Source organism: Onychostoma macrolepis, chromosome 15 (genome assembly GCF_012432095.1).
Source record: "Onychostoma macrolepis isolate SWU-2019 chromosome 15, ASM1243209v1, whole genome shotgun sequence".
NCBI classification, from domain to species: domain Eukaryota; kingdom Metazoa; phylum Chordata; class Actinopteri; order Cypriniformes; family Cyprinidae; genus Onychostoma; species Onychostoma macrolepis.
The window spans coordinates 6,365,617-6,392,470 of record NC_081169.1 but is presented as its reverse complement, the minus strand read 5'-3'; the positions used below and the strand labels follow the sequence as shown (position 1 = coordinate 6,392,470).

Sequence of the window (26,854 nt, the reverse complement as noted above, 5' to 3'; positions counted from 1 at the left end):
TGATCTGGTGGTGAGTAAATTCCTGAAGTTGATCAAGTTACCATCAATGGAATCAGTTCATGATAGTCCAGCTCAAAATTGCACTACTCTACTGTAGATGGGGCAAAGCCTGTAAATGTCGACAGAAAACAACAGTTTGCAGGAATCTGTTTTTACCTCCTTTATAAAATCTAATGGCAGTAAATTATTCCATCCATAAATACCCATTTGTACAGTAAAAAAAAAAAATATCAAAGTGATGTTTGCAAAATAAATGTCTTGTTTTTACTATAATAAACATTGTATAAGGAAAATAATGGCAAAATGCCGCTGTGCTCCCGAAAAGGGAAGAAAAAGCAGTCCTGTTGAATAGATGTCAAATGAGAAGATATTTCAGTACGCTTTTCTGTGGAAACACCCCGTTACTGGGTGCTAATCTGCATCATGTTTGCATTACATATAAAGTTTGGAATTAGCTATATTTGGAGTGTTCAAAATATCGCTGATTTATAAAAGGAAACAATTTGCAACAGATATAATTAATTTTACAGCACTGCCCATTCATTTGTGAAGGGTCGAGATTTAATCAGAGAGAGTCATATTATTGGGAGATACGCAGCTCTGCCTTGGAGAAAACATATTGGCCAACTTGGATCACGTGTGCCTTGATGACCAATCACATGACATATTTTTTGTCAGAATTTTGTGCGTCAGTCAATCGTTGTTTACGGATACCATACCATAGAAATGAATGAGAAATGCCGTGAACTGAATCCTATCCTAATCCTACGCATGTCATTCAGCATAGTAAAGTCTCTCCTCCACTGACTCTGGTATCCTCCCATACGGGCCAACGTTTCGTTTACTGCCGTACAGACTGGCATCTCCTCTGTTAATAATATAATCTTTGTGCGTTGTCCTTAAAGAGCCACCGTACGCCAGAGGAAAAACATGGTGACGTCCTAAAAGATAAAAGCTGCAGAATAAAACAACCTTAAAGACAGCTTTACATATGATCCGTGATTTCGTTTTGTTGTGACGATTACCTCAATTATTTTTAACCACTTAAACAGAAAAACCACAAGTTAACATTGTGATAGTTTTCATAAACAGGTCTCCACCTCTCTGATAGTGAATATATTGGTCAAAGGGCACCAATGGCATTTTTATTGGGTTCTGCGTTCAGAAGTAAGTCACCTAGTTTGATCATCAAACTGCATTTGTTCAAATACTCACATTAACAATATTCACTGTTTGTATATGTTATTGTGATTAAGTAGTGAACACTGGATGGAAGGATCAAACCTGTAAGAATAAAAACTGTAAAAGTTCGTTTTGTTAACCGTTTTGTTCTAATGACAGTTACATTGACGTTGTAATGGAAACATATTATTTGTCTGTAACTGCAGCTGAATGTAGGTGAATGTGTCATTACATACATACTGAGTTCAGTTAACTGGGTGAAAGGTCACATACTCAATAATATGTTATTTATCTCTTTGAGTGTAGAATTAAATAGATTTAAATGATATATCCAAACGATATAGCATAGATTCGTAATTGTGATTGGACAAATAAATATAATCATAAATAAAATGTTCATTTTTAATATTTTGTTGAGAATCCTTTGCAGGCAATGTCTGGAACTTATGGACATCATCAGAGACTGGGTTTCCTTCCTTTGTGATGCTTTGGCAGGCCTTTACTTCAGCTGACTCCAGTTGTTGTTTGTTTGTGGGTCTTTCTGCGTTTAGTTTTGTCTCCAGCAAGTGAAATGCATGCTCAATCGGGTTGAGATCAGGAGACTGACAGAATAGTCCACTTTTTTTACCTTCGAAAACTTCTGGGATGCTTTTGCTGTATGTTTTGGGTCATAGTCCATTTGTACTATGAAGCGCCAGCCAATCAACTTTACTCCATTTGTCTGAATCTGGGCAGACAGTATATCCTTATACACTACAGAATTCATCCGGCTGCTTCGGTCTTCTGTCGCGTCATCAATAAACACCAGTAACCCAGTGCCACTGAAAGCCATGCTCATGCATCACACTGCTCCATGTTTCACAGATGATGCTGTATGCTTTGGATCATGAGCTGTTTCAAGCCTTCTCCACACTTTTTTCTTCCCGTCATTCTAGTACAGGTTGATCCTAATTTCAGACGTCCAAAGCATTCTTTTCCAGAAGTGGTCTGGCTTCTTTAGATGTTTTTGCAAAGTCTAATCTGGCCTTGTTTGCACCTTGTGGTGAACCCTCTGTATTCTCTTGATTGTAGACTTTGACAGGCACACGTTGTCTACCTCCTTGAGTGTGTTCTTCTCTTGGCTGGATGTTGTGAAAGGGTTTTTCTTTACCATGGAGAGGATTCTCGATCATCCACCACTGTTGACCTCCGTGGACGTCCAGGCCTTTTTATGTTTCTGAGCTCACCAGTGCAATCTTTTTTTTTTCTCAGAATATACCAAACTGTTGATTTGGTCACTCCTAATGTTCCTGCTATCTCTCTGATGGATTTGTTTTGTTTTTGAAGCCTAACAACTGTCTGTTTCACTTGTATGGAGAGATCCATGATGTGGGTTCACAGCAACAGCTTCCAAATGCAAACGGCACACTTAGAATCAACTCCAGACCTTTTACCTGCTTAATTGATGTAGAAATAATGAAGGAATAGCCCAATAGTACATGAAATGGCTTTTGAGTCAATTGTCCAATTACTTATGGTCCCTTGAAAAAGGGGGAGGTTCATATTAAAGAGCTGTGATTCCTTAACCTTTCCTACAATTTTGATGTGAATACTCTCCAATTTAAGATCAGAGAGTGCACAGAGTGTAAATAATACAGCATTTGATCAGTTTAATGCATCTTTGCTGAATAAAAGTATTAATTTCTTATTTTTTTATATTCTTGCCTCTAACTTTTGAATGGTTTCCACAAAAAAAAAAAAAAAAAAATTTCAAATTTGATAATAATAAGAGAAGTATTGAACACTAAATCAGCATATTAGAATGATTACTGTAGGATCATGTGACATCATATCTTTCATTTGAACTTAAATAATTCCAAATTCCAAATGTTTGACCTATAGGCAAATTTCTCTCCCCGATTTGCTTAAAATGACCTTATTTGAACTGCAATATTGTGAATTGCGTGAAGTGCTAGAACACCTGTTTGAATAGGAATTTTATAAATCCAGATCCATATCTAAAGTACATTTAATTAGTGTTAAACTATTCATTACCTGTTTAGTAGTTTAATTTTAAACCATTTTGTCCTCTGCATGTTAGAATTGTAAACCTGTGTGTATTGGTCTGTGTTTTGTGATTAGAACAGGCTCTGTTGATACCGTTCATGAAAGCTGTTAGAGGAATGTCTTCATCAGGAGGGCCGACACCCCCCTTCACAACCCTGTCAGTCACACGGCCAGCTGAGACCATCACTCACGTTGAGTTCTGCCGCCCGGAGAAACGAAATGCAATGAACAAGGCATTCTGGCTGTATGACATCCATGTCCATATCACACGCTTCATTTATTTCATTTAATTTCTTTTCAGATTTCCTGTAATGCTCCGTAAGCAATCATTTCACGCGAACAGAATGACATATTTATTTTAACTATTAAAATGTTTACATAGTATGACTCATCATTTATACAGGAAAGAGTGTCCATTTTATGCCATTTCTATGTTAAAATGTGCTTATTTGAATAGTGGTATGAGATGAGAATTTAAAGTGCACAATGATCTCAGTTATCTAAAATATTTGCAATCAAGTTATTATGCTGAATTACTGTGTGTTGGTGTTAATTCTTTGTTGTGCTGAATTACTGTGTTTTTGTTTTACCTGCAGTGAAATGGTTGACTGCTTCAATCAGATCGCTGAGGACTCAGAGTGTCGTGTCGTGGTTTTCTCAGGTGCTGGAAAGGTCTTCACTTCAGGTAAAGCTTTCAGACATCTTGCCAAATATGACCAGTTGCTAGTCTAGGGCTTGTTTTATTGCATTCTTGTGTGTGATTTGTTGATTGGACAGACTGTTTCTCATAATATGAAAATACATTTTCAAATTTGCATGATGTTTCATCTCAACAATGCTTTGACCACTGCCAACTGAATAGAACATTCTTCAATTTGACCAAATAGTTTTGTGGTGATCTAGATCTAGATTTTTCATTTTTTACAGAATTTTGCTTGCCCGTGTAATAATCAGTGACATGGTACTACATGTAGGTGATCGACAAGGTGTTGCTGTGACGGTGGTTGTTTTCTGACAAAAGTCAAAATAAGTCTCTATGTTTTGCTGTCTCCTTAATTGTAAGTTAGTGGATTTTTCACACCTAATTTATCCATCAGATGGAAATTTGAACCACCCAATGAAAGGTATAATTCATATACATAGCACCAATGTTGCAGTAGTTTAATGCTTAGGGTTAGGGGTTTGTTGAAATCATTCAATATGAGCATTAGTTACAGCAACACTTTTTTCATTTATATGTTTAACTGCAGCTGGAGACAAGCATTTGTGAAGATACCAAGATTGCATTGCTTATGTTTTATATGCTGTATATACATATTTCATGTAATAATTTGTGCACAGGTATTGACCTCATGAGCATGGCCAGTGATATTCTTCAGCCTGAAGGAGATGACACAGCCAGGATCTCATGGAACGTGCGCCGCATCATAACTAAATACCAAGAGACCTTCTCTGTTATTGAAAAGGTTACTATCATTCTGTGAAAGCATATACAGATAATTATCAAAATAAAAATGAGATATAGGTAATGGGAAATATAAGGGAAAACATGAAGATTACAAGATTGTTGAACATTATGTTTGACTTTTACAATCAGCCCATTCCAAGATATGGATTTATAAATGTACTGTCAAATAGGCTTTATCTCATATGCACAAATCATATGTTTCATAATGTCTCTTGTGCTTCATTGTACAGTGTCCAAAACCAGTGATTGTGGCCATTCATGGAGCATGTATAGGAGGAGGTTAGTTTTTTTGTGAACAGAGGTTGCCATTTTATACTTTCTATCGGGTTTATAGTACAGATAGAAGGTTAATTCTGTTTATTTGCATAGCACTTTTCACAATACATATTGTTCCAAAAAATAATGGATTACAACCTCCCTGCTGATCTTACAAGTTTAACCTATTCAGTTACAAGAATGTTCTAAGTGGTGTCTAGGTGGTTGTTTTCTGGCCCTAACCAAAAGAGCTCATTGCCAAGTCTCTATGAAATTTTGCTGTCTTATTAATTGTAAGTTTATAGATTTTTCTTCCCCAAATAATTCATCCATCAGATGGAAATCTGAACCACGCAATGCAAGGTATAATTCATATCCATAGGACAAATTTTGCAGTAGTTATAATGCTAAATGGTTAGGGATTTATTGAAATCATTCAGAGCAATAGTTAGAGTTATAATTGCCTTAGTACACACCAGTAACATTTTATTGTTCCAAAAAATAATGGATTACGAAACTCCCTGGTAAGCAAAAAAATAAAAATAAGATGTGTAAATTATACATTTTTCCTTTGTGTCTTTTTTTTCTTTATAGGGGTGGACTTAATCACAGCGTGTGATATACGACTGTGTACGCAGGATGCCTGGTTTCAGGTCAAGGTGTGGGTATTTTTAGTTTGTTGTTCATTTTAACTGACCGCTTTTTAATCATCAATTCTGTAAAGCTCTTTGTAGTCCCAACTTGAACCCCTTTTATTTGTTTAATACCATTTTAGCATAAACATAGATTTGCGTTGAATTTGAATGCTTGAATCGATCACCCTTTCCTGTTCAGGAGGTTGACATTGGTTTGGCAGCTGATGTTGGGACTTTGCAGCGTCTCCCCAGAGTGATTGGAAGTCGAAGGTACTTGCATAAACTTAAAGCATGTTATAGATCCAGTAGCAGTGCCCTGTGTTTATACAATTGATAGTAACATTTTCTTCTAATGTCTTCCAGTCTAGTGAATGAGTTGGCTTTCACTGCAAGGAAGATGTATGCTGATGAAGCCAAGAGCTGTGGACTGGTCAGGTGAGATATTTAGACAATAAAATATGAGATGATATGCTTTATTTTGAATATATAATATAGCAGCTGTATTCAAAACATAGAACAGCCTCAAGTTTTATTATAAATTTTAGTAAATATGATTGTGTGTGTGTGTGTGTGTGTGTGTGTGTGTTCTCTTTTTTTGCACACAGTCGTGTTTTCCCGGATAAAGAGACTATGATGGCAGGAGCTATGGAGATGGCAGGAGACATTGCCAGCAAAAGTCCTGTAGCAGTCCAGGGAACTAAAGTCAATCTCATTTACTCCAGAGACCACAGTGTTCCAGACGCCCTGAATTACATAGTAAGATCTGAACTGAGTATTGAGTAAAGTAAAACGATATAAATTGACAAAGTGACAAGAATAATAATAACCATAATAATAAAGAAAACACACACACGCACACAAACATGAATTCAGTTGGGATATTGGAATTAAAATAACTTAAACACAAATGTAATAAAAGGCAGTGAAGATACAGAGAAACAGGGAAAAATACTTATTAAAACCTAAAAAAAACAACAACAACTTAACAGTACATCCATTTGAATCCAAATGAAGACCTTTGAAATGCACCTAAGACAAACAAGGGCTTTTTCAGTATTTGTGTTTGTCTTTGTGTAGGGTAGTGTGTTGAAACAATCTGTGTGAAAATGTCACATGTTTACATATACAAAATGCACTAAAACTACCAAAGCACTTCATAGAGTACATGTTTCAAATCAACCCATTCTTTTATAACACCAGCAAAAATTGTCAGTCAACAAGCACAGTTTGTCACTCTTAAAACAATGACCAAAAACATTAACAACAGGTGGTATTATACATTGTATTCTTTGTAACATTTCTTTACAAAACAAGAATGACAGCACTTTACTGCTCAGAAATGTTAATGAAATTGAAAGATTAGGTATTCAGCTACATCTAATTGTTTTGATAATATTTCATTATTTACTTTAATATATTCAGTTACTGTAGAAATGTAGCAGACTGCTGTCTTAGTCAGTTTTGTAATATGTTGTTTAGGTTTTATTATTAAATCTCCTTAAATGTGTAAATTAGCTTCAATTAGAAAGAGTGCTGTTGTTCCAACCCAGCCATTACCACAGTGATTTGCAAACTAATAAAAACCGTCAACCGCCTCCTTACATTTTTCGTAGGGTAATCAAATCATAATTTATTTTTAAAGGGTTACTCCAGCCCAAAATGAAAATTTGGTCATTAATTACTTACCCCCATGTCGTTCCAAACCTGTAAAAGCGTTGTTTGTCTTCGGAACACAACTTAAGATATTTTGGATGAGAACCGGGAGGCTTGTGACTGTCCCATTGACTGCCAAGTAATTAACACTGTCAAGGCCCAGAAAAGTATGAAAGACATCGTCAAAATAGTCCATCTGATGGCATGACAGATCGCGATCCTGAAAGGTGCTCGGCAGGCATATCCGGTGAAGTATACGCAGGACAATGTCACGCTACTATTTTTTCCCGACTTTAGTCCAGCCACAACTACCAAGAGAAAGAGCTTTAATCCAGTCTTGAAGAAGATGACAGCATTTGGTCTCCAGCCCTTCCTCACCTATCCGGCGGTAATTAAACTACTGCACAAAGGTGAGCAGATGATGTTCGACTCTCCTCAAAAGGCAGAGGATTTTGTTACTTCACTGTCACTGAATACGTATTCTGCAGCGCTACAAAGCAGCGGGAAGGCGTCGGCTACCGTCTCCATCCTCTCAGCTCAACGAGGGAAAATTAACGATGAGGTCTGTGGTGATCCTAACGGCCCTGAAGGGGACAATAACAAGTTGGCCATGGACACTTGTTAATTTCTTTTTGGAATCTTGCCCCTGCCCTGTACATTTCTCCGCTGATTGGTAAATAATAACGATTTATTTTCTTTATTTTTCTTTATTATTATTATTATTAATCTGGCTGATGGAGAGCAGGTTCAGTCACTACGCTTTTGGCTTAGTGGGCCTTTTGGGGACGTGTCTTGCGCTGAAGTGGACTGGTCAAGCATGAACATTTGTTTCTGTTATTTATGCAGACCTACACTCTCAGTAATGTGCGGTCTGCGTTGGTTTTTATACACAGTTGTTTGTCTTTCCTTGTTTTTGCTTTTTTTTTCTATGCCCTTCAACAGACATCAATACTTTTATTTATTCTGCTTTTCTTTTAAAAGGACTATGCATCTAGGTGGATTGGTATCCAGGATACATACTAATGTTTACATGTCACTGGCAGTATGGCATTGCTTTTGTTTCTCTTCACTTAGACAGAATCTTGGCATTGCGAGCACACAATGCATGTTCTGAATATCTTATCATTGAATGTGAATGACCTAAATTCTCCTATTAAGCATACCCGGATATTAGAATATTTGCACCGTAAATCAATTTCCTGTGTCCTGATACAAGAGTCTCAGTTAAAACAATGCGATGTGGCTCGTTTTCAAAACAAGTATTACAAACTGGCAGCCTTCTCTTGTGCTCCTAATAAAACTAAGGGGGTCTTAGTCGATAGGAAGTTACATTTAACTATTGAACATACTGGGAATGGTGATGAAGGTAGATTTGTTTTTATACGCTGTAAAATACATAATGACAGGTTAGGACTGGTCTCTGTTTACTGCCCGAATGAGGCAGACAGTGCATTTTTCACGAATATTTCCAATATATTACTTGAGCAGATTGATTGTTCTTTAGTAAAGGGTGGTGATTTTAATGCTGTTTTAAATCCTGCACTGGATAAATCTCACCCTGACTAACTAAAGTCAGCTAACTAAAGTTATTGAATAAATTTATCACTGAACTTAATGTAATCGATCTTTGGAGAATCCAGAATACTTCATTTAAGGACTTTTTTTTTTTTCTAAAAAGGGTGGAACGTCTGATGGGTGGACCTTTCAAATTTTGTAACAACACACCCTTATGGCACAACTTATGTTGAAATTGGCCATTTGTCCAGCCCTCTTGGTCTACATTGGGCAGAAACACATGCGGTGACTTATATGATAACCAGGGACTCTGCTCACTTCAAGAACTAAGAACTAAGTTTTGTTTACCAGCATCATCATATTTTGTCTTTTTTCAGTTACGTTCTGCTCTCAAGGCCTATGGATTCCCTGGACATCCCCTATTTCCTCTCATCCTATATGGGATTGGATCACACTACCCTCTGGTCGGCCATCTATTTCTTTAATATATAGTAAACTTAATGATCATACTACAAAGTCTCTTTCTATTAAATCTATCTGGAATCGTGAATTAACAGATTTTGATTTATCGGTCGACTGGGAGAGGGTGTGGTCTAATTTAATCTTAACTTCTAAAAACCTAGCTCATTGTCTTATCCATTTCAAAGTTATCCATTGAGCATACATAACTCCTTACAAGCGGTTTAAAATGAAACTGCAATCGACCTATAACTGTCATATCTGTAACACTGTATCAGCAGGTACTTTTCTCCACATGTCTTGGGAATGTTCAATTGTTGTCGGTCTGTGGACTCATGTGGATTCTGTTTTGTCCTTTTTGCTGCAAATTGAAATTGAAATTATGGTGTGTCTGTTGGTTTCCCCCTCCCTGTTGTTTGTTTGTGTGGATGTTGTTTTGTTGATTTAAAAAAAAATTATTGAACTTTATTCAACAATTTGTTTCCTCTGCGTCAGCGTAGCGCCATTTTGGAGAGGATACGCAGGACGCAAACTGTTCTGTGTCAGCCGCACCGCACGGATACACTGTTTTCGTTCAAATCAAAGCGTAAACAAACGTAGAAAGCAAAAAGTATTCTTGTAGCTTCATAACATTACGGTTGAACCACTGATGGCAGATGGACTGTTTTGACGATGTCTTTCATACTTTTCTGGGCTTTGACAGTGTTAATTGTTTGGCAGTCAATGGTACAGTCACAAGCCTCCCGGTTCTCATCCAAAATATCTTAAATTGTGTTCCGAAGACGAACAAAGGTTTTACGGGTTTGGAGCAACACGGGGGTAGTGATTAATGACAAAATTTTCATTTTGGGGTGGAGTAACCCTTTAATGTTAATCAAACTTATATATGACTAATTATTAAACTTTTTAATTTAAAACATTGAATAAAATCAGAAGAAATATAAAACAAATACATTAAACAGGCTAACAATAGAATTTAAAAAAACAAAACAAAGTGTGTTAGACACTCTCACAACTGTAGCAGTGCATACAATATACTCCCTATTTTTTTGGATTATTTATTATTAATATTATTGCAGTGTTGACAGAACCGGGCTAATATGGTCATACTTCTTGGTTCTAGTAAGAACTGCGGCATTTTGTACCAGCTAGAGTTAATTAAGCACGCCGAGCAACCACCCAATAGAATATTACAATAATCTCACCTTGAGGTCATGAACGCATGAATGAACATTTCTGCATTTGCCATTGAGAGCATAGGTCATAATTTAGATATATTTTTGAGATACATTTAAAACCATACAAATGCTAGAAATGTGGCTTTTGAAGTAAAGATTGCTATCAAATAGCGCACCTAGATTCCTAACTGATGACGAAGAATTGACAGAGCACCCATCAAGTATTAGACAGCGTTCTAGGTTATTACATGCAGAGGTTTTTGGTCCTATGATTAACACCTCTGTTTATTCAGAATTTAACAGTAAGATATTACTAGTCATCCAGTTTTTTTTATTTTTTATATCAACTATGCATTCCATTAATTTTGCTAATTGGTATGTTTCGTTGGGCCACGAAGAAATATAGAGCTGAGTATCATCAGCATAACAGTGAAAGCTAACACCGTGTTTCCTAATGATATCTCCCAAGGGTAACATGTAAAGCATGAAAAATAACGGTCCTAGTACTGAGACTTGAGGAAATCCATACTGCGCTTGTGATTGGTATGATACCTCTTCATTCACTGCTACCAATTGATGGTAGTTCGATAAGTACGATCCAGTAGCACTAATAGAGAGATACAACCACGATCGAATGATAAGAGCAGGTCATTTGTAACTCTAATGAGAGCAGTCTCAGTACTCTGATGCGGTCTAAATCCTGACCGGAAATCCTCACAGATACCATTTTTCTCTAAGAAGGAACATAGTTGTGATGATATTACCTTTTCTAGTATCTTTGACAGAAAAGGGAGATTCAAGATCGGTCTGTGATGAATTAATTTGTTGGGGTCAAGTTGTGTTTTTCTAATGAGAAGCTTAATAACAGCCAGTTTGGAGGTCTTTGGGACATATCCTAATGACAATGATGAATTTATAATATTCAGAAGAGGATCTATGACTTCTGGAATCACCTCTTTTAGTAGTTTAGATGGAATAGGGTCTAACATACATGTTGGTTTAGATGATTTAACAAGTTTATACAATTATTCCTTTCCTATAGAAGAAAATGAGTGGAATTTTTCCTCAGGGGATCTATAGATACTGTGGCTGACGGCTGAATGATTACTTCCAAGATCGATACCATTAGAGATAAAATTGTAAAGTAGTTCATAAAATCATTACTACTTGCTGTTGGGAAATGTCTGCACCTTCTGATGTTATATTTTTTGTTAATTTAGTCACTGTATTCAATAAATACTTGAAGTTGTGTTTGTTTTCTTCTAAAAGAGAAAGTATCAGATCTAGCAGTTTTTAAGGCTTTTCTGTAAGAGAAAGTACTTTCCCACCATGCAACATGAAATACCTCTAGTTTTGTTTTTTTCCAGCTGCACTCCATTTTCCGGGCAGCTCTCTTTAGGGCACGAGTGTGCTCATTATACCACGGTGTCAGACTGTTTTCCTTAATTTTCCTTAAGCATACAGGAGCAACCGTATCTAAAGTGCTAGAAAAGAGAAAGACCATAGTTTCAGTTACATCATCAAGTTGTTCTGAACTATTGGATATGCTGAGGAATAGAGATAAGTCAGGAAGATTATTTACAAAGCAGTCTATATATATATATATACAGGTGCATCTCAATAAATTAGAATGTCGTGGGAAAAGTTAATTTATCTCAGTAATTCAACTCAAATTGTGAAACTTGTGTATTAAATAAATTCAGTGCACACAGACCGAAGTAGTTTAAGTCTTTGGTTCTTTTAATTGTGATGATTTTGGCTCACATTTAAAAAAAACCCCCACCAATTCACTATCTCAACAAATTAGAATACTTCATAAGACCAATAACAAAAACATTTTTAGTGAATTGTTGGCCTTCTGGAAAGTATGTTCATTTACTGTATATGTACTCAATACTTGGTAGGGGCTCCTTTTGCTTTAATTACTGCCTCAATTCTGCGTGGCATGGAGGTGATCAGTTTGTGGCACTGCTGAGGTGGTATGGAAGCCCAGGTTTCTTTGACAGTGGCCTTCAGCTCAGCTCATCTTCAGCTCATTTTTTGGTCTCTTGTTTCTCATTTTCCTCTTGACAATACCCCATAGATTCTCTATGGGGTTCAGGTCTGGTGAGTTTGCTGGCCAGTCAAGCACACCAACACATGGTCATTTAACCAACTTTTGGTGCTTTTGGCAGTGTGGGCAGGTGCCAAATCCTACTGGAATTTCTTGGTAAACGGGTGCAGTGACTTGGACCAACACCGGCAGATGACATTGCACTCCAAATCATCACAGACCGTGGAAACAACACTGGACTTCAAGCAACTTGGGCTATGAGCTTCTCCACTCTTCCTCCAAGACTCTAGGACCTTGGTTTCCAAATGAAATACAAAAATTGCTCTCATTTGAAAAGAGGACTTTGGACCACTGGGCAACAGTCCAGTTCTTCTTCTCCTTAGCCCAGGTAAGATGCCTCTGACGTTGTCTGTGGTTCAGGAGTGGCTTAACAAGAGGAATATGACAACTGTAGCCAAATTTCTTGACACGTCTGTGTGTGGTGGCTCTTGATGCCTTGACCCCAGCCTCAGTCCATTCCTTGTGAAGTTCACCCAAATTCTTGAATCGATTTTGCTTGACAATCCTCATAAGGCTGCGGTTCTCTCGGTTGGTTGTGCATCTTTTTCTTCCACGCTTTTTCCTTCCACTCAACTTTCTGTTAACATGCTTGGATACAGCACTCTGTGAACAGCCAGCTTCTTTGGCAATTAATGTTTGTGGCTTACCCTCCTTGTGAAAGGTGTCAATGATTGTCTTCTGGACAACTGTCAGATCAGCATTCTTCCCCATGATTGTGTATCCTAGTGAACCAAACTGAGAGACCATTTTGAAGGCTCAGGAAACCTTTGCCGTTGTTTTGAGTTGATTAGCTGATTGGCATGTCACCATATTCTAATTTGTTGAGATAGTGAATTGGTGGGTTTTTGTTAAATGTGAGCCAAAATCATCACAATTAAAAGAACCAAAGACTTAAACTACTTCAGTCTGTGTGCATTGAATTTATTTAATACACGAGTTTCACAATTTGAGTTGAATTACTGAAATAAATGAACTTTTCCACGCCATTCTAATTTATTGAGCTGCACCTGTGTGTGTGTATGTGTATCTGTATGTGTGTGTATATATAAATATATATATATATATATATAAATAAATATATATATATATATATATATATATATATATATATATATATATATATATATATATATATATATATATATATATATATATATATATATATATATATATATATATATATATTTAAGTGAAAAGTTTTGTAGATCTTGTACTGAATATTGAATTAAACAAATTTCAGCTTATTATCAGCTTATTTTCACATGAAATTGTAAACCAACAACAATTGTAAGATTCAGTTTCTGAGCGGTCAAGTGCTTCTTTGAGGAAGACAGTGTGTCTTTTGTAACAACAGTAACAACATTTGTCATTCAATGATAAAACTGAAAACTCTTCTTATTTGTTTTCTGTTCCTGTTTGTTTTTGCAGAACACCTGGAATATGAGCATGCTTCAAACCCAAGATTTAATGAAGTCAGCTCAGGCAGCGATGGAGAAGAAAAACCTCAAAGGAATTACTTTCTCTAAGCTCTGAGAGTCTACACACCCTCACTTACAAATAACTGCTTCTTTAATGAAAAACGCGTGCTAAGTTTGGTTTGCTCATCTTAATTGACATGATTTTTACAACTAAAGTGAATCTTGCTATTGCATATTTCAATTCTGTCTTCACATTCAGTGCCTTAATGCTGGTTCACAAATGTCAAATAATTAACCAAAAAATACTGCTAAACATGTTCAGTGCTAAATGCGGTAAAAACTAAATACCTTAAGATGGAATGGAGGTAAATGGTTTGATTTGCTTTTGTAGTTTATGACTTGTTTTATGATTTATCAGTGACTTGTGTTCTGCGTTACATGAGATGTTACAATCTGTATCAATTTCAATTGTGATGTTTTTGCATCTCAATAAAACAACTAATGCTAAAATAAGTGTATACTGTAGAACATAGTCATATCAGTATGGATGATTTGTGAAGAGAAACTAGTTTGGTTTTGAAATATGAACTTCGTCACAGCTTGGATATTGTATTTTTCTGCGCGTCCAGGTTTCAGGTGTTCATTATCAACACTGTAAAGTTATTCACAGTACTCTGGACATCATATCGTATTACTTTTATACCCCAGTTGGGTATAAAAACTGCTCTTGTATACACTGGAAACCATCATCTACAGCTAACCACAGGGTTCTTTTAGATTGACATCTGTGAGATAATTAGGTAGAATGATGTCTGTGATGAGTTGGCTTACAGTGATTCTGCTTATTGACCTGGTTTGCTCTGGTAAGACTGATTCTGCATTGCCTTGAATTAGTTTGTATTAACTTCTTACCCTTAACTTCTAACTCAATTTAAAATACTATGAAGTTAAAAAAAGTAATTTATCTATTCATAGTCATGCTACTAGTTTGAGATATTTCAGTGGGTAAAAGTATAGTCTGTTTATTTTATTTTTATTTTATTTTTTTATCTTATTATTATTGATAATATTCTCTGCAAGCAGGGTCATTTCTCCCTTATTTACACCCCCATGATTAATTTGTATAATTGAGAAGATGATGTTTATAGAACGTTAGTGTGTAAAGGAATTTAAAATAAAACTATATTAAAAATGTAATATAAAAAAAAAAACTTTTTTTCTTCTTTTGAAGATCAGCCAATTCCCCAATCATCATTATTATAATGGGTTATATGGAGTAAGACAGAATTCTACTTTTTCCCATTTTTCTTTGTATTGCAATTTATGTTCTTATTTCTAAAGTGCTCTATGCATTTTATGAATGCAGAATTTGTCTGTCACTTCATCTGTTTTTTTGTTTGTTTTTTTCTCACCTGCTCCTTCTGACATGTTTAAATGAAACCGTTACCCTTCAAAGGGGACAGCATTATTATCTCCAGTATTTGACCACATTATTGTATTTTAAGTTTGTCAGTATGTTTACACTTACATTGTCTTCTTCAAGCTCTGAGTCAGTAGGCTTTTCTGGATGAAATCACTGTTCTGTTTCTTGTTGTGAGATATAAATCTCACTGAGTTATTAATGTTCTTTCAATTAGCGTGTGACTTTTGTGAAGGTACAGCGAAGCTTTACTAGATTTGATCGATGGGGTTGAAATAATTTAGTGCTAAAGGGTTGAGTAATGAGATCAATATTAAAAATGTTCAGGCATGATTCCTGAGAGTAACTAATGCATCATATAGAACTGTAATTAAATACTAACTCAATTTTGGCTCCTACAAGTCCAGATAAGCTTTTGTGTGCGTGCATGTGTGTGTGCGTGTGTGTGTGTAAAATGTATAAGCATGATAAATAAACTATAAAACTAACAAGTGCTGCTAGTTAATATAAATCTAAATCTAAAGCGAATCCTGTATGGGGAAAAAATGGCTGACAAAAAATAAAACAATATATGCCTAAACGCTTACTTCTGTTCCAACTGAAGCATACCATTATATGCTTCAGCCCCATCAGATTATTACATTACCAAACACTCACACACTTTTGTTTTCATATAGATATATGGTATATTTTCTAGGTCAAATTCTATGGAGAATGAAGGATCACGTGCATAAAATCCAACAGGCCAGAATAAAACAGAGTGTGACACACACTTCCACTGTCATTCCCAAAAAAGGCACAATTCACCAACCCCTGAACCACTTTGATAGGAGAAATGACAAAACTTTCCCACAGGTACAAATTATAGACACAACCTTACACTCACACTCTTCTTTAAATGTGATATCATCAGGATGGCACAAGAACAAGTAATATGCCATTTTAAATAATGTGTTGTCATTATAATATTTTAATTAATTATGTGAAATAAATATAACACAGATTACTTAATCATTATTATTATTATTTTATTATAAAATGTCATATTAATTATATTAAAATGAATGATTTACCCTGTCAATTATTTTGCTATCATCATTTATTCATTAATATTTGATCTGCAGAAATTCTTTGTGAACGACGTTTATTGGCAGCGTTCAGATGGACCAGTCTTTCTCTACATAGGAGGAGAGGGCCCACTGTCTAAATTCAGTGTATTGTTCGGTTAGTACCAGTTTTCCTTGTTTAAAATCATACTATTACATTGAACCTGATCTGCTAAAAAACGTGAGATGCTACTTATACTCCTATTACTGCCGTGTCCAGCTGCAAATGTCCACTTGGTGGCGCCAAAAGCGAGTTTTATTTTCTCGAATCTATAACAGGTAGCATACTCAGCACTCTCAGGAATGTTCCTGATTTAGTAAAAGTTAAGCTCTATAAAAAGCATCTTTCACATATCAGTTACAGTACAAAATATTTTTGTAACATTATTATTTTTCCCTATCAGCTGAAAAGACTTCCAATCATGAGTCACATGACATTCGCTGGTTGCCTCAATAATTTGCATTTACATTTGTTCAAAAGTTTTAATTTAGCAGCGAGTTTTAGCCAAAGCAATTGCTTACAAATGAGGAACATCACAATGGCAGCAGATTGTGTACTTCTGGGACTGTATATAGACCAGCCGGCCAAGTGCTATAGTGATGAATTGAACTTAACTTGAAACCCAAAATAAAATTTTTGGCAAAAATAAATAAATTAATTAATTTAAAAAAAGGAAATGTTCTTTGAGTAACTATGCGGTAATTATACAGTTATGTTTTGGAGTTATTAATGTATCATTACTAGTTCTCTAGATCAATATTGGTTTGTTGAACATAGAAAAACAGATAGTTTTCAAGACCTAGTGAAAGACATTTTAAAAGGTTCTGTAATGGAATCAGGCTAAAACATTTCCATTTCATTTTAAGAATGAATGATACAGATGTGAATATATACTGTATTTTGAAAAATTGTTAGGTCACCATGTGGACATGGCAGAGAGATATGGAGCACTGCTGGTGGCCCTGGAGCACCGCTTCTATGGGCAGAGCATCAACCCCGATGGTCTAGAGACAGAGAACCTGAGAGATCTCTCAAGCCAGCAAGCGTAAGTTATGTTGACAGACCGTTTCTCAGATCACAATGATGATCACAGTGACATTTATGATACATGTGGTTTCTGTCTCAGTTTAGCCGATCTGGCTGCGTTCCATCATTATATCAGCCAGCGTTTCAGCCTCTCCCATAAGAACACCTGGATCAGCTTCGGTGGTTCCTATGCTGGAGCTCTCTCAGCTTGGTTAAGAGGAAAGGTTTGTGCCAAACAAATCTTTGTTGTTTAGTTCCAAAATTTACTAAAGATGTTTAATTTTTTTTCTACATCTTTAATTCAAATAAACCATTTTAGATGATCAAATCTCAACCAGTTCTATTAACTGCACTTTAAAAAGTAAAGAAATAAATGAAAGTAAACACGTCATAATAAGGTCCCAGAAGTAGGTTAATGCGTTACATTTGTTACAGTATTGATTAATCTTTGTTAACATTAGTCAATAAAATTAGGCTACAACTGTTCACATTGTTAGTTCGTGTTAGCTCAGGTCCACTAAATAATATTAAAAGATACAACTTTTGTTTTTAATAAAGTGTGAATAACATGAATTATTTCATTGTTAGTTCTAATGTAGTTAACTAATGTTAACAAACGGAACCTTCTTGTAAAGTGCTCCAAATTCTGTCATCATTTATTCTTGTATCACCAAAGACTGCTTCAGTGAACATAAATAACAAATAATATATCTTTCAAACTTTCTTTCTCTTCTAGTTTCCTCATCTTATCTACGCAGCAGTGGCATCATCTGCCCCTGTTCAAGCTCAGTTGGACTTTAGCTCTTATAATATGGTATGGGTTTGTAAAACACATGTTGGAAATGTTTTATCAATTAGAGCACATTATTAGTGCATTACTTGTAAAGTTTGGAATTTATTTATTCATTTTTGCAGGTGGTTGGTCATAGTCTTATGAATGAGGCAGTGGGCGGCTCTAAAAAGGTAAGAGCACATTTAGGGTCACTATGAATTTCTCTATGTGTGTTTGAGTGTCTATCTGTGTGTGTGTGTGTGTGTGTGTGTGTCCTCAGTGTGTAGCAGAAGTGAAAGGGGTGTTTGCAGCAGTAGAGGCAGCTCTGCTAATGGGGAATGAGGTAGAGGTGGGAAAAGACTTTGGCTGTTGTGAGACCCCTATCAAACCAGAGGACAAGATGGAACTGTTGCAGAGTTTGGCTGATATCTTCATGGGAACCGTCCAATACAATGAGGAGGGGGTTGCATTCAGCATCGCAGAACTTTGTGGCATCATGACCAATAAAAGTGAACAGAATGAACAGAAGGAGGAGGCATATGACCGTCTGGTCAAACTAGTGGCGGTAACATTTCTTGATCTCATATTATGTGGTATCCTAAAAATGTGTTTGATTCAAATTAAAAGTGAAACTTTTGTGTAAAGAAAATTCTAAATTTAAGCATTAGGATGTATTTAAAAGTGTGGTATAACAGTATTTATTACCACAGATTGATTATTTATTTATTTATTACTTTTTGCTGTTTTAATAACGTTAAGCTTGATTGACTTCTCTATCCCCTTAATTATGTGTATTAGTTCATTCTGTATATACTGTAAGTTATTTCATTGGTATACTTACCTTGAACTCACAGTTACTGAAATGCATGTAATGAATTGATAAATGAACAAAGAAATGTCAAGTAGACACTGAACACATCAATGTCCGTGCTCAGAATTTGCATACTAGCATATGACATTATATACCACAGAAACAGTGTACTGTATGTTTACTGTCACTGTGTGGAATACTGTATCCCACAATGCCATATGTTCAACTTAACCATCCATTTCTGGAGTGATGAATGAGCTAGAAGTAATATCAGCTGCAACATCTTTTTTCTTGACTTAATTTTGATCAAGCTCCTGATGGTAAAATACGTTTACTCCAAATTGAATTACAAATGCACAGTAATGCTGAATGTAAATTAGATCATATGGCAACAATTATCATAATAGTATTTTAAAAAGTTTATCCTATAATGCTTTCAATTTCATAGTAGACAGAATACATTGTATTCACTAGCAGTATGTTGTTAGTTTTATATTTTGCACATAACCCGAGCTGTTATATCTTAGTTATATCTAACCAGCAGAGGGCATCAATGACTGTGGAAAAAAAAAAGTTGCCTGATTTAAAAAAAAAAATCTCTATATCTTTCCTCTTGCTACAAAATACATTTTTCTCAATTGAAAAAGTCACATAGATTTTTTGCCATGTATTCAGATGTACCGTGCCAGAGAGAAGGTGTCATGTCTGGATGTTTCTCACGAAAAGCTTGTGCTTGAACTCAGAAACACTACAGCTACATCCAGCTACAGACAGTGGTTCTACCAGACCTGCACTGAGTTTGGCTTCTGTGAGTATTAGATCTAGCCTACAGTGCTCTTTTTGATCATTCTCTAGTTTCTGGGTTTCAATCAAATTCCCTATACAAATATTCACACACACAGACACCTACACAGTAGCCCCAGGAGTATCTTCACACTTCTGTCTGAAAGTCATTACATTAGAAAACAAAAAATAATCAAACCAAGTGGCATCTGCAAACAAACATTTTCTCAGAACTAACCTTATCTTCTTTCCATTTTGCATTGACTTTTAACAAACTGGCGTCAAGGTGATTTTTATATGGCCATTTTTTAGTAACCACTGGTGTAGTTTCTATGTGTGGACATGTTTGGCTAATGTTTGTATCACACTTGAACAGTATATCTATTGTTGCATGAATTAAAACCTAACAAACATTTTGTGAAATGATTTGCTTGAGAATTGTGTTGATGCTATCTTTAAATGCCATTTGGTTTGACATATGTAATGTTATGACATTCATGAAAATGTTGAGTGTAGCTAAGTTCTTGTAATGGCTGTGTATTTAAGCTAATTGAATAATCTTTTACAAGTGTTATCCAAATTTAGTTTACGTGATAAGTTTTGAGTTATTTTATAATCCAGTTTTGTACCTTTTGTGTTGGTTGATGGTGCAGATCAGACGTGTGAGGACACTAGCTGCCCCTTCTCACGTATGTCAACCATCCAGTCTCAGACTGAGCTCTGCTCTCGAATCTTTGACATCCCTCAGGACCGTCTGCCTGTCCACATTGACTTTACCAACCGGTACTATGGAGGGAACCGGCCCCAAACACAAAGAGTGCTCTATGTCAATGGTAAGCATGTAGCTGGAGTTTGGCTTTCATGTGGGCTTTTACAATTAAGGGAGTTTACTGGTTAGCTAGTTCGGGAACACGCCCCAAACGATCACCTGACTTCCCGAAACCTCCATATATCGGGCCGTCTCATACCGTAGTGTTTGTCTCTTTCTTTTGAACCCACCCTTCCCTCCCTTTCTCATCCATTCAGCCAACCTTATCCCACATTCTCTTTCTTTCAGGTTGTATCGGGGGTCCTAATTGTCTGGCCTAAATATATGATTGAGACGATACCCCCACCCCGAGTCTCTCTGAGCCATCAATCTAGATGCCCTAATCAACCTGACCATCGCCCCATTCCCTCTACCCCTTCATCCTCTTTCTACTCTTCCCCAACACTCTGTTCAACTAACTATTTCATAGCTCGTTTGTGGCGTGGTCCTAGTTAGTGAACTAACTGTTAATACATTTATTAAAAATAGGACGATCTGTTAAAAAAATCTTAGCAAACCAAAATCGAAGATGATAAAAAAAAACATCAAAATTATTATAAAAAAAATTATAATTATTATTAGTGTGTAAACAGCTGTTTTTTTTATTTACATACTTTCAACTTAGATGTAATGACAGTAGCTGCCTGCTCAGAGTACAGTGACTGAACATTGCCATACAGCATTTATATATATATATATATATATATATATATATATATTTATTTATTTATTTTTATTTTTATTTTTTCAAATATATTTTTTATATATTTCAAAATGGCCAAAAATATATTTGTTAAGGTGTATTTAAAAATAAAAATAAAATACGTACAGATATTTTCTACCAATATATTTTTGTCCAATTTTTAAAAATATATTTTAAATATATAAATATACATATTTTAAAAGCATTTAAAAATATATATTTTGACCTCTATATATTCCAGTCCAAGAAAATGCATTTTCTTGCCTCAGAAATACATTTAGAAATATGTTTTTGGTATATGAAGTTTGAAACTAAATATATTTCCTATTTCAAAAATATATTTCATTGAGCTTCACTGTTTGCAACATATATTGAGTATATATTTCAAATATATTTTGGCCACAAATTTGTAATCTTTTTTGCCATATGGGTTATGTGATTCATTAAGACATGTTTTTCTGACCAAGGAAACATTGACCCATGGACAGAGCTAAGCGTGGTCTGGAATGACACTATGGTGGACAATGACAGAGTCATTCTTATCGACGGCACCGCCCACTGTAGGGACATGAACTCAGATAAATCAATGGATAAACCTGCATTGCACCAAGCCAGGAAGGTAAAAATCTAAATGTGACAAAAAATTAGTTTATATAGAATAATTAATCATTTCTGTTTAATTTCACTTTAAAAATAAGGAAGTTAAAGTGCCTTTTTTCTCTCACCGTTTTCATGTTCTTACCCCCATAGGAGATTGGAAGACGTGTGGCCATGTGGCTCAAAAGTGCAGCACTGGCACCATAAGATTTTATCAGCATGTCTTTTTGATAATCATATGACCAAAGCATGCTAACTGAGTTTCCTTTTATCCTTAATTTGCAAAAATAGATATTGAGCACTTGAGCATATCTTCTACATTAGATTGTTTAACCTTTAGGAGTCGAGAGACTAACCAGATTCACATTGGCTTGGGGTCAGGGGTACATTTTGTGTTGAGGTTTGGTCAGCATTGCAATTTTGTAAGCAATTACACACAAGTACTTTAAATAGTATTTTATCGTACACTGAATAAAACATTCATGTACTGTAAGTACATAACAGTTAAAGACACCTACAGTTATATAAAGTCGGCTCAATATTACTATATGGCATTTTCCCCCCCTTTTCTGTAAAATAAGTTCCATTCTAACCAAAGGCCTTTAATAAATAAATGTATGTGTAATGAATAATTTATGTGTTGTTGTGTTCTGTGGTAAATTTCACACCATGAAAAAACAAACATTACTGGTTGTGTATTCCAGGGGTAGAAATGATCATGCTGTTTCATTAGGCCTTGCTGAAATGCCATTTTTGCTCAAATTTGAACTTCTGAAATTTAACCTTTAAATTTAAAAGTATAATAGGCAATTTACATCAATGATTATGTCTATGAAAAGCCACCAGCTTGTCTTATACAATAGGAGGCGCTATTGGTATTATGTATACCCCCTCCTATTAACAATCTCTTCTAGAAAAACGTGATGAGGGTTGATCTGTAAGTACCTTTCAGAATGGACAAAAATATATATATATATATTTGCATGAGTAATGGTGTAGTGCAGTTGCTTCAATTGTAGATCCAATTTACATAACAGATGAATCTTGCAAAACTTTCTGTACTGTACACTTTACAAATTTAACGATGCAATTCCAGGACAAAGAGACATATTTTGAGATGCATGATGTTAAGAACAAGAAGATTATCCTGTTATTCTCATATATTGCTATTGCATGATCTGTACATTACAGGAGTAATCAATTGTTTCTATGCAAATAATTTACAAATAGAGGCATGTGAAGTGTTGTCTGAACAACAGCAGAAACAGAAAATCAATCATACTCAGTCTGCGAATGTATGAGTGTGTGTAAGGTGAGCAAGAGCCAGTTGTTACAAGGCCATCTGCTTGGCGGCAGTATGTGTGTGTGAGGGGGTGGTTTAGGGGACAGGGGGTGTGCTCAGCTCCTGCTGTTTGGTCCTGCCTCTCGCTGATTGATGATCTCCACTCCCCCAGGGTCGACCAGGTCACGACCTCCCACTACTGACCCCCCCTCGGAGAGAGCTCATTCAGCACCCTGCCTTCACACACACACACACACACACACACACACACACACACCATTCACTCCATTTGACTGCCCCCCACCCCCCCTTTGCTTTCAGCAGACATATGAATACATATACACTTGCCAATATACTGTCCACGGTCATTTATCCTGTTTTAAATATGACATGCGAATAGCAGGGTCCTGTAGTGTGACATGCTCTGCTTCATCTAAAACTTTTTTAAACAACATTTTTCTAAATATTTTAGAATTATTGTCCATGATAAGGTTTTATGTTAACTATAAATGTATAGAAATGTAATATTTGTACTTTTAAAAAATGTATTTGTGAGACTCCAGGACACTGCTGTTACATGTCATGTCAACTGCCCATATATAAGACACACACACACACACACACAGAGAGAGAAAAAAAAGTAAGAAAGAGAGAAAAAAAAATGTTACACTGAATGACAACAAGTTAATTTATAATCCTAATAAAGCATATTTCTATAATTATGTATACATTTGAATTTAAAATCTTAAAAAGCACACAAGCATTTCTTTCTTTCTTTTTGTTTTTTACTATTTTAGTTCACATATGTATATAAATATTTATATACGTTACAATTAATTGTTTTGTTTTTGCATTTTATTAATGTTTTTTTTAAATCTTTTTACAGACATTTAAACATTGTTTTACATACATTTTTACTTTTAATTTATTTTATAATTCCATCAATCGATTAAACAACAATAAAGATACTGTGAATAAATAATAAAATGTTATAATAAATTAGTCTTTTATATTTCCATAGGTGATTAAAAAACAATAAATATATTGTCAAGAAATAATAAATAATAAAATACATGTTGCTCATAGTTGAAAGTATCATGTTTCCAGTAATAACATCAGCATCACATAAAGTTTGCAATGTTTTTACAGACACTATTTTGTCTTTAACTTATGTGAGTTTGTGTCATTAAAACCAATAATGATTATGTAAATAATAATAATAATGAAAAATTTGACATTACAATTAACTGTTTCTGTATTTTATTAATTCATTTGGTTTTAAAAATATTGTTTATTGTTGTCCATTGATGAATAATAATAATTAAATATCTCTGTGGCTGCATAGTACAAAGTATTATTATATTTCCAATAATAATAACACACATCACACACTTTATGTTTAGATTTGTTAGCAAAACACATGCTAATATATTTTTAACCATTCTGTACTGTAAATAATATCACTATGAATTACATTTTGTAAAAGCAGCCTGCGCACAGGTTTTATCTCATCACTGCAACCAGATAAGCAGAAGCTAAGAGTCTGTTGTAGAAAACTCTCTCTCTCTCTCTCTCTCTTTAGCCTGTTCTCTTGATCAATGAGCAAGTGCCAGAGCCACAACTATTAATCAGGGCCTATCGGCTATCTGTCTACCACAACAACCAATCACAGCGCCCCGACAGCTACTCCATAACAAATGGAGCAGGGCGGCAGGCAGAGGGGAGGGGTGAAGCCATACTTTATCTGATCTTAGCCAGGTCACAGCACAACGACACTTACAGATGACTACAGATGCTGATTGAAAACACACATGCGGTCTGAAACAAAAGTACACACGCTTGTGTAAACAGGGATGCCATGCTACAATGTACAAATATGTGGCGAGCTCTGCTTGTGAAATTAAGTCTGTCCTATTACAGATTCGAATTACACCTTACTTTTGGCATGAAACTGTTTGGTAGGATGCATAGAAAAATAGAAATTATGTTGGCTTGACAAATCTTAAAGTTTCAAGGTTATTAAGCATATAAACAGCATTAAGGGTTAGATTTTTGGTTAAGAACCAAAAAGTCTTATCTGATAGACAAGATAGAAGTCAGAACAGACTGAAGCACTGCACTGAGTTTAGTGGATGTAGCTTGAAAGCTCTGAGAGGAGTTAGTCAGAAATATTGACCTGTGATACTTTTTTCAAGATTCTTTGATAAAAAAAAAAAAGTTAAAAAGAACAGTGTTTTTGTTGTTACAATAAACACAACTATTCCAAAGTTTGGGTCAGTCAATTTTTTCTGTCTTTTTAAAAATAAATTAATACTTTTATTCAGCAAGGATGTGTTAAATGGATAAAAAGCGATAGTAAAGATTGTATTGTTAGAAAAGATGCTGTACTTTTTATTCATCAAAGCATCAAAGAAATCACAGGTTCCAAAAAATATTAAGCAGCACAACAGTTTCAACACTGATAATAAATCAGCATATTAGAATGATTTCTGAAGGAGTAATGGCTGATGAAAATTCAGCGCTGCGTCACAGAAATAAATTATATTTTATTTTATTATATTTTTATTATCTATCTATCTATCTATCTATCTATCTATCTATCTATCTATCTATCTATCTATCTATCTATCTATCTATCTATCTATCTATCTATCTATCTATCTATCTATCTATCTATCTATCTATCTATCTGTCTGTCTATCTATCTGTCTATCTATCTATCAACACATACACACACACATTTGCTGTGCTAATACAATAAAATAAGTAATCCTACAATAAAATAAGTTTGTTGATTAGATTGGACAGTATCATATTCTCCATAATAATTTCAGCAACTGCCTGAGATGATTTTGTCAGTAATATCACAGTCAAAAAAATGCTGATATCAGAATAGCGATTTAGAAAAAATCTTAAGCCTACTGAGTGTTTTTTTTTGTTATTTTCTCTCTTTTTTTGGCTGACAACTTCAAACACTGTAGTCCCATTTCAAACCCCTCCTCAAATAACAACTGTTCCCGGGTCAGCAGGTCCTTCAGAAAATCAGTGTATACTCATAAACTCCCACAGTAAAACGCTATGTGCAGAGACCAAAGTTTGAGAGCTCCTCTCCCTTCACATACAGCAAAAACATGAAATTCAGTCCAATCAGCAAGCGGTAAAGCAGTCATTCATCATAACACCTCTGCAACAGTCTGTCAGTGCCTGATGCAAAGCAGACCTTCCATTAGATTTATCGAGCACTTGGCTTAGCGTTCCTCCCTTGGCCTTCTCTCTTACCTCCCTCTGTCCTTCTCCACATCTGTCCATCCATCATCTCGGTGGCCAGCGGAAGAGTATTAATCCCTCCACCCCATCCTTCACTCCTTGGGACTGATGAGAGGGAGAGCAGGAAATGGGAGAACCTTGGATTTTTCATAACATTTTTGTAACAGTGGAAAAGAAAAACTGTATTGCATTACAGCAAACTTATGCACATACGTTACACGCTGCTCTGGGTTCACTGCAGGTGTGTTTAGCTGGTTGTCTGAGGGTCATGAAAAAGTTGTCACTGTATCAAGATATACCATCATATGCGTTTAGCACCTGTGTTAAGACATGTTGAGCTTTATTGTTTATGCAGG

General features: G+C 35.4%; 2 protein-coding genes across 2 annotated transcripts; both read left to right on the top strand.

Moving 5' to 3' along the window:
- The first annotated feature begins 888 nt into the window (after nt 1-888).
- On the top strand, nt 889-14,435 carry ech1 (enoyl CoA hydratase 1, peroxisomal). The gene is made up of 10 exons (XM_058745250.1): nt 889-1,167; nt 3,304-3,472; nt 3,825-3,913; nt 4,570-4,694; nt 4,927-4,975; nt 5,546-5,610; nt 5,786-5,856; nt 5,950-6,021; nt 6,192-6,342; nt 13,933-14,435. Exons 1-10 carry the CDS (start codon nt 1,137-1,139, stop codon nt 14,035-14,037), a joined length of 927 nt encoding a protein of 308 aa, XP_058601233.1. The 5' UTR covers nt 889-1,136; the 3' UTR covers nt 14,038-14,435.
- A 156-nt stretch (nt 14,436-14,591) lies between these two features.
- Nucleotides 14,592-22,541, top strand: LOC131520781 (thymus-specific serine protease). Its single transcript, XM_058745248.1, has 11 exons — nt 14,592-16,197; nt 16,467-16,566; nt 17,365-17,494; nt 17,576-17,699; nt 18,212-18,289; nt 18,391-18,438; nt 18,528-18,812; nt 19,734-19,866; nt 20,495-20,674; nt 21,820-21,971; nt 22,103-22,541. The coding sequence occupies exons 1-11, from the start codon at nt 15,958-15,960 to the stop codon at nt 22,154-22,156; spliced, it is 1,524 nt and encodes a 507-aa protein (XP_058601231.1). The 5' UTR covers nt 14,592-15,957; the 3' UTR covers nt 22,157-22,541.
- Nucleotides 22,542-26,854: the final 4,313 nt, after the last annotated feature.

Bases quoted from the DNA above. Each gene is read 5' to 3' on its own strand.
- ech1 (XM_058745250.1), top strand. From the start codon at position 1,137: ATGGCATTTTTATTGGGTTCTGCGTTCAGAA. The intron at 1,168-3,303 runs GTAAGTCACCTA...TTTTGTGATTAG, and splicing joins ATTGGGTTCTGCGTTCAGAA to AACAGGCTCTGTTGATACCG. The intron at 6,343-13,932 runs GTAAGATCTGAA...TTGTTTTTGCAG, and splicing joins CAGACGCCCTGAATTACATA to AACACCTGGAATATGAGCAT.
- LOC131520781 (XM_058745248.1), top strand. From the start codon at position 15,958: ATGCTTCAGCCCCATCAGATTATTACATTACCAAACACTCACACACTT. The intron at 18,439-18,527 runs GTAAGAGCACAT...GTGTGTCCTCAG, and splicing joins CAGTGGGCGGCTCTAAAAAG to TGTGTAGCAGAAGTGAAAGG. The intron at 21,972-22,102 runs GTAAAAATCTAA...TTACCCCCATAG, and splicing joins CATTGCACCAAGCCAGGAAG to GAGATTGGAAGACGTGTGGC.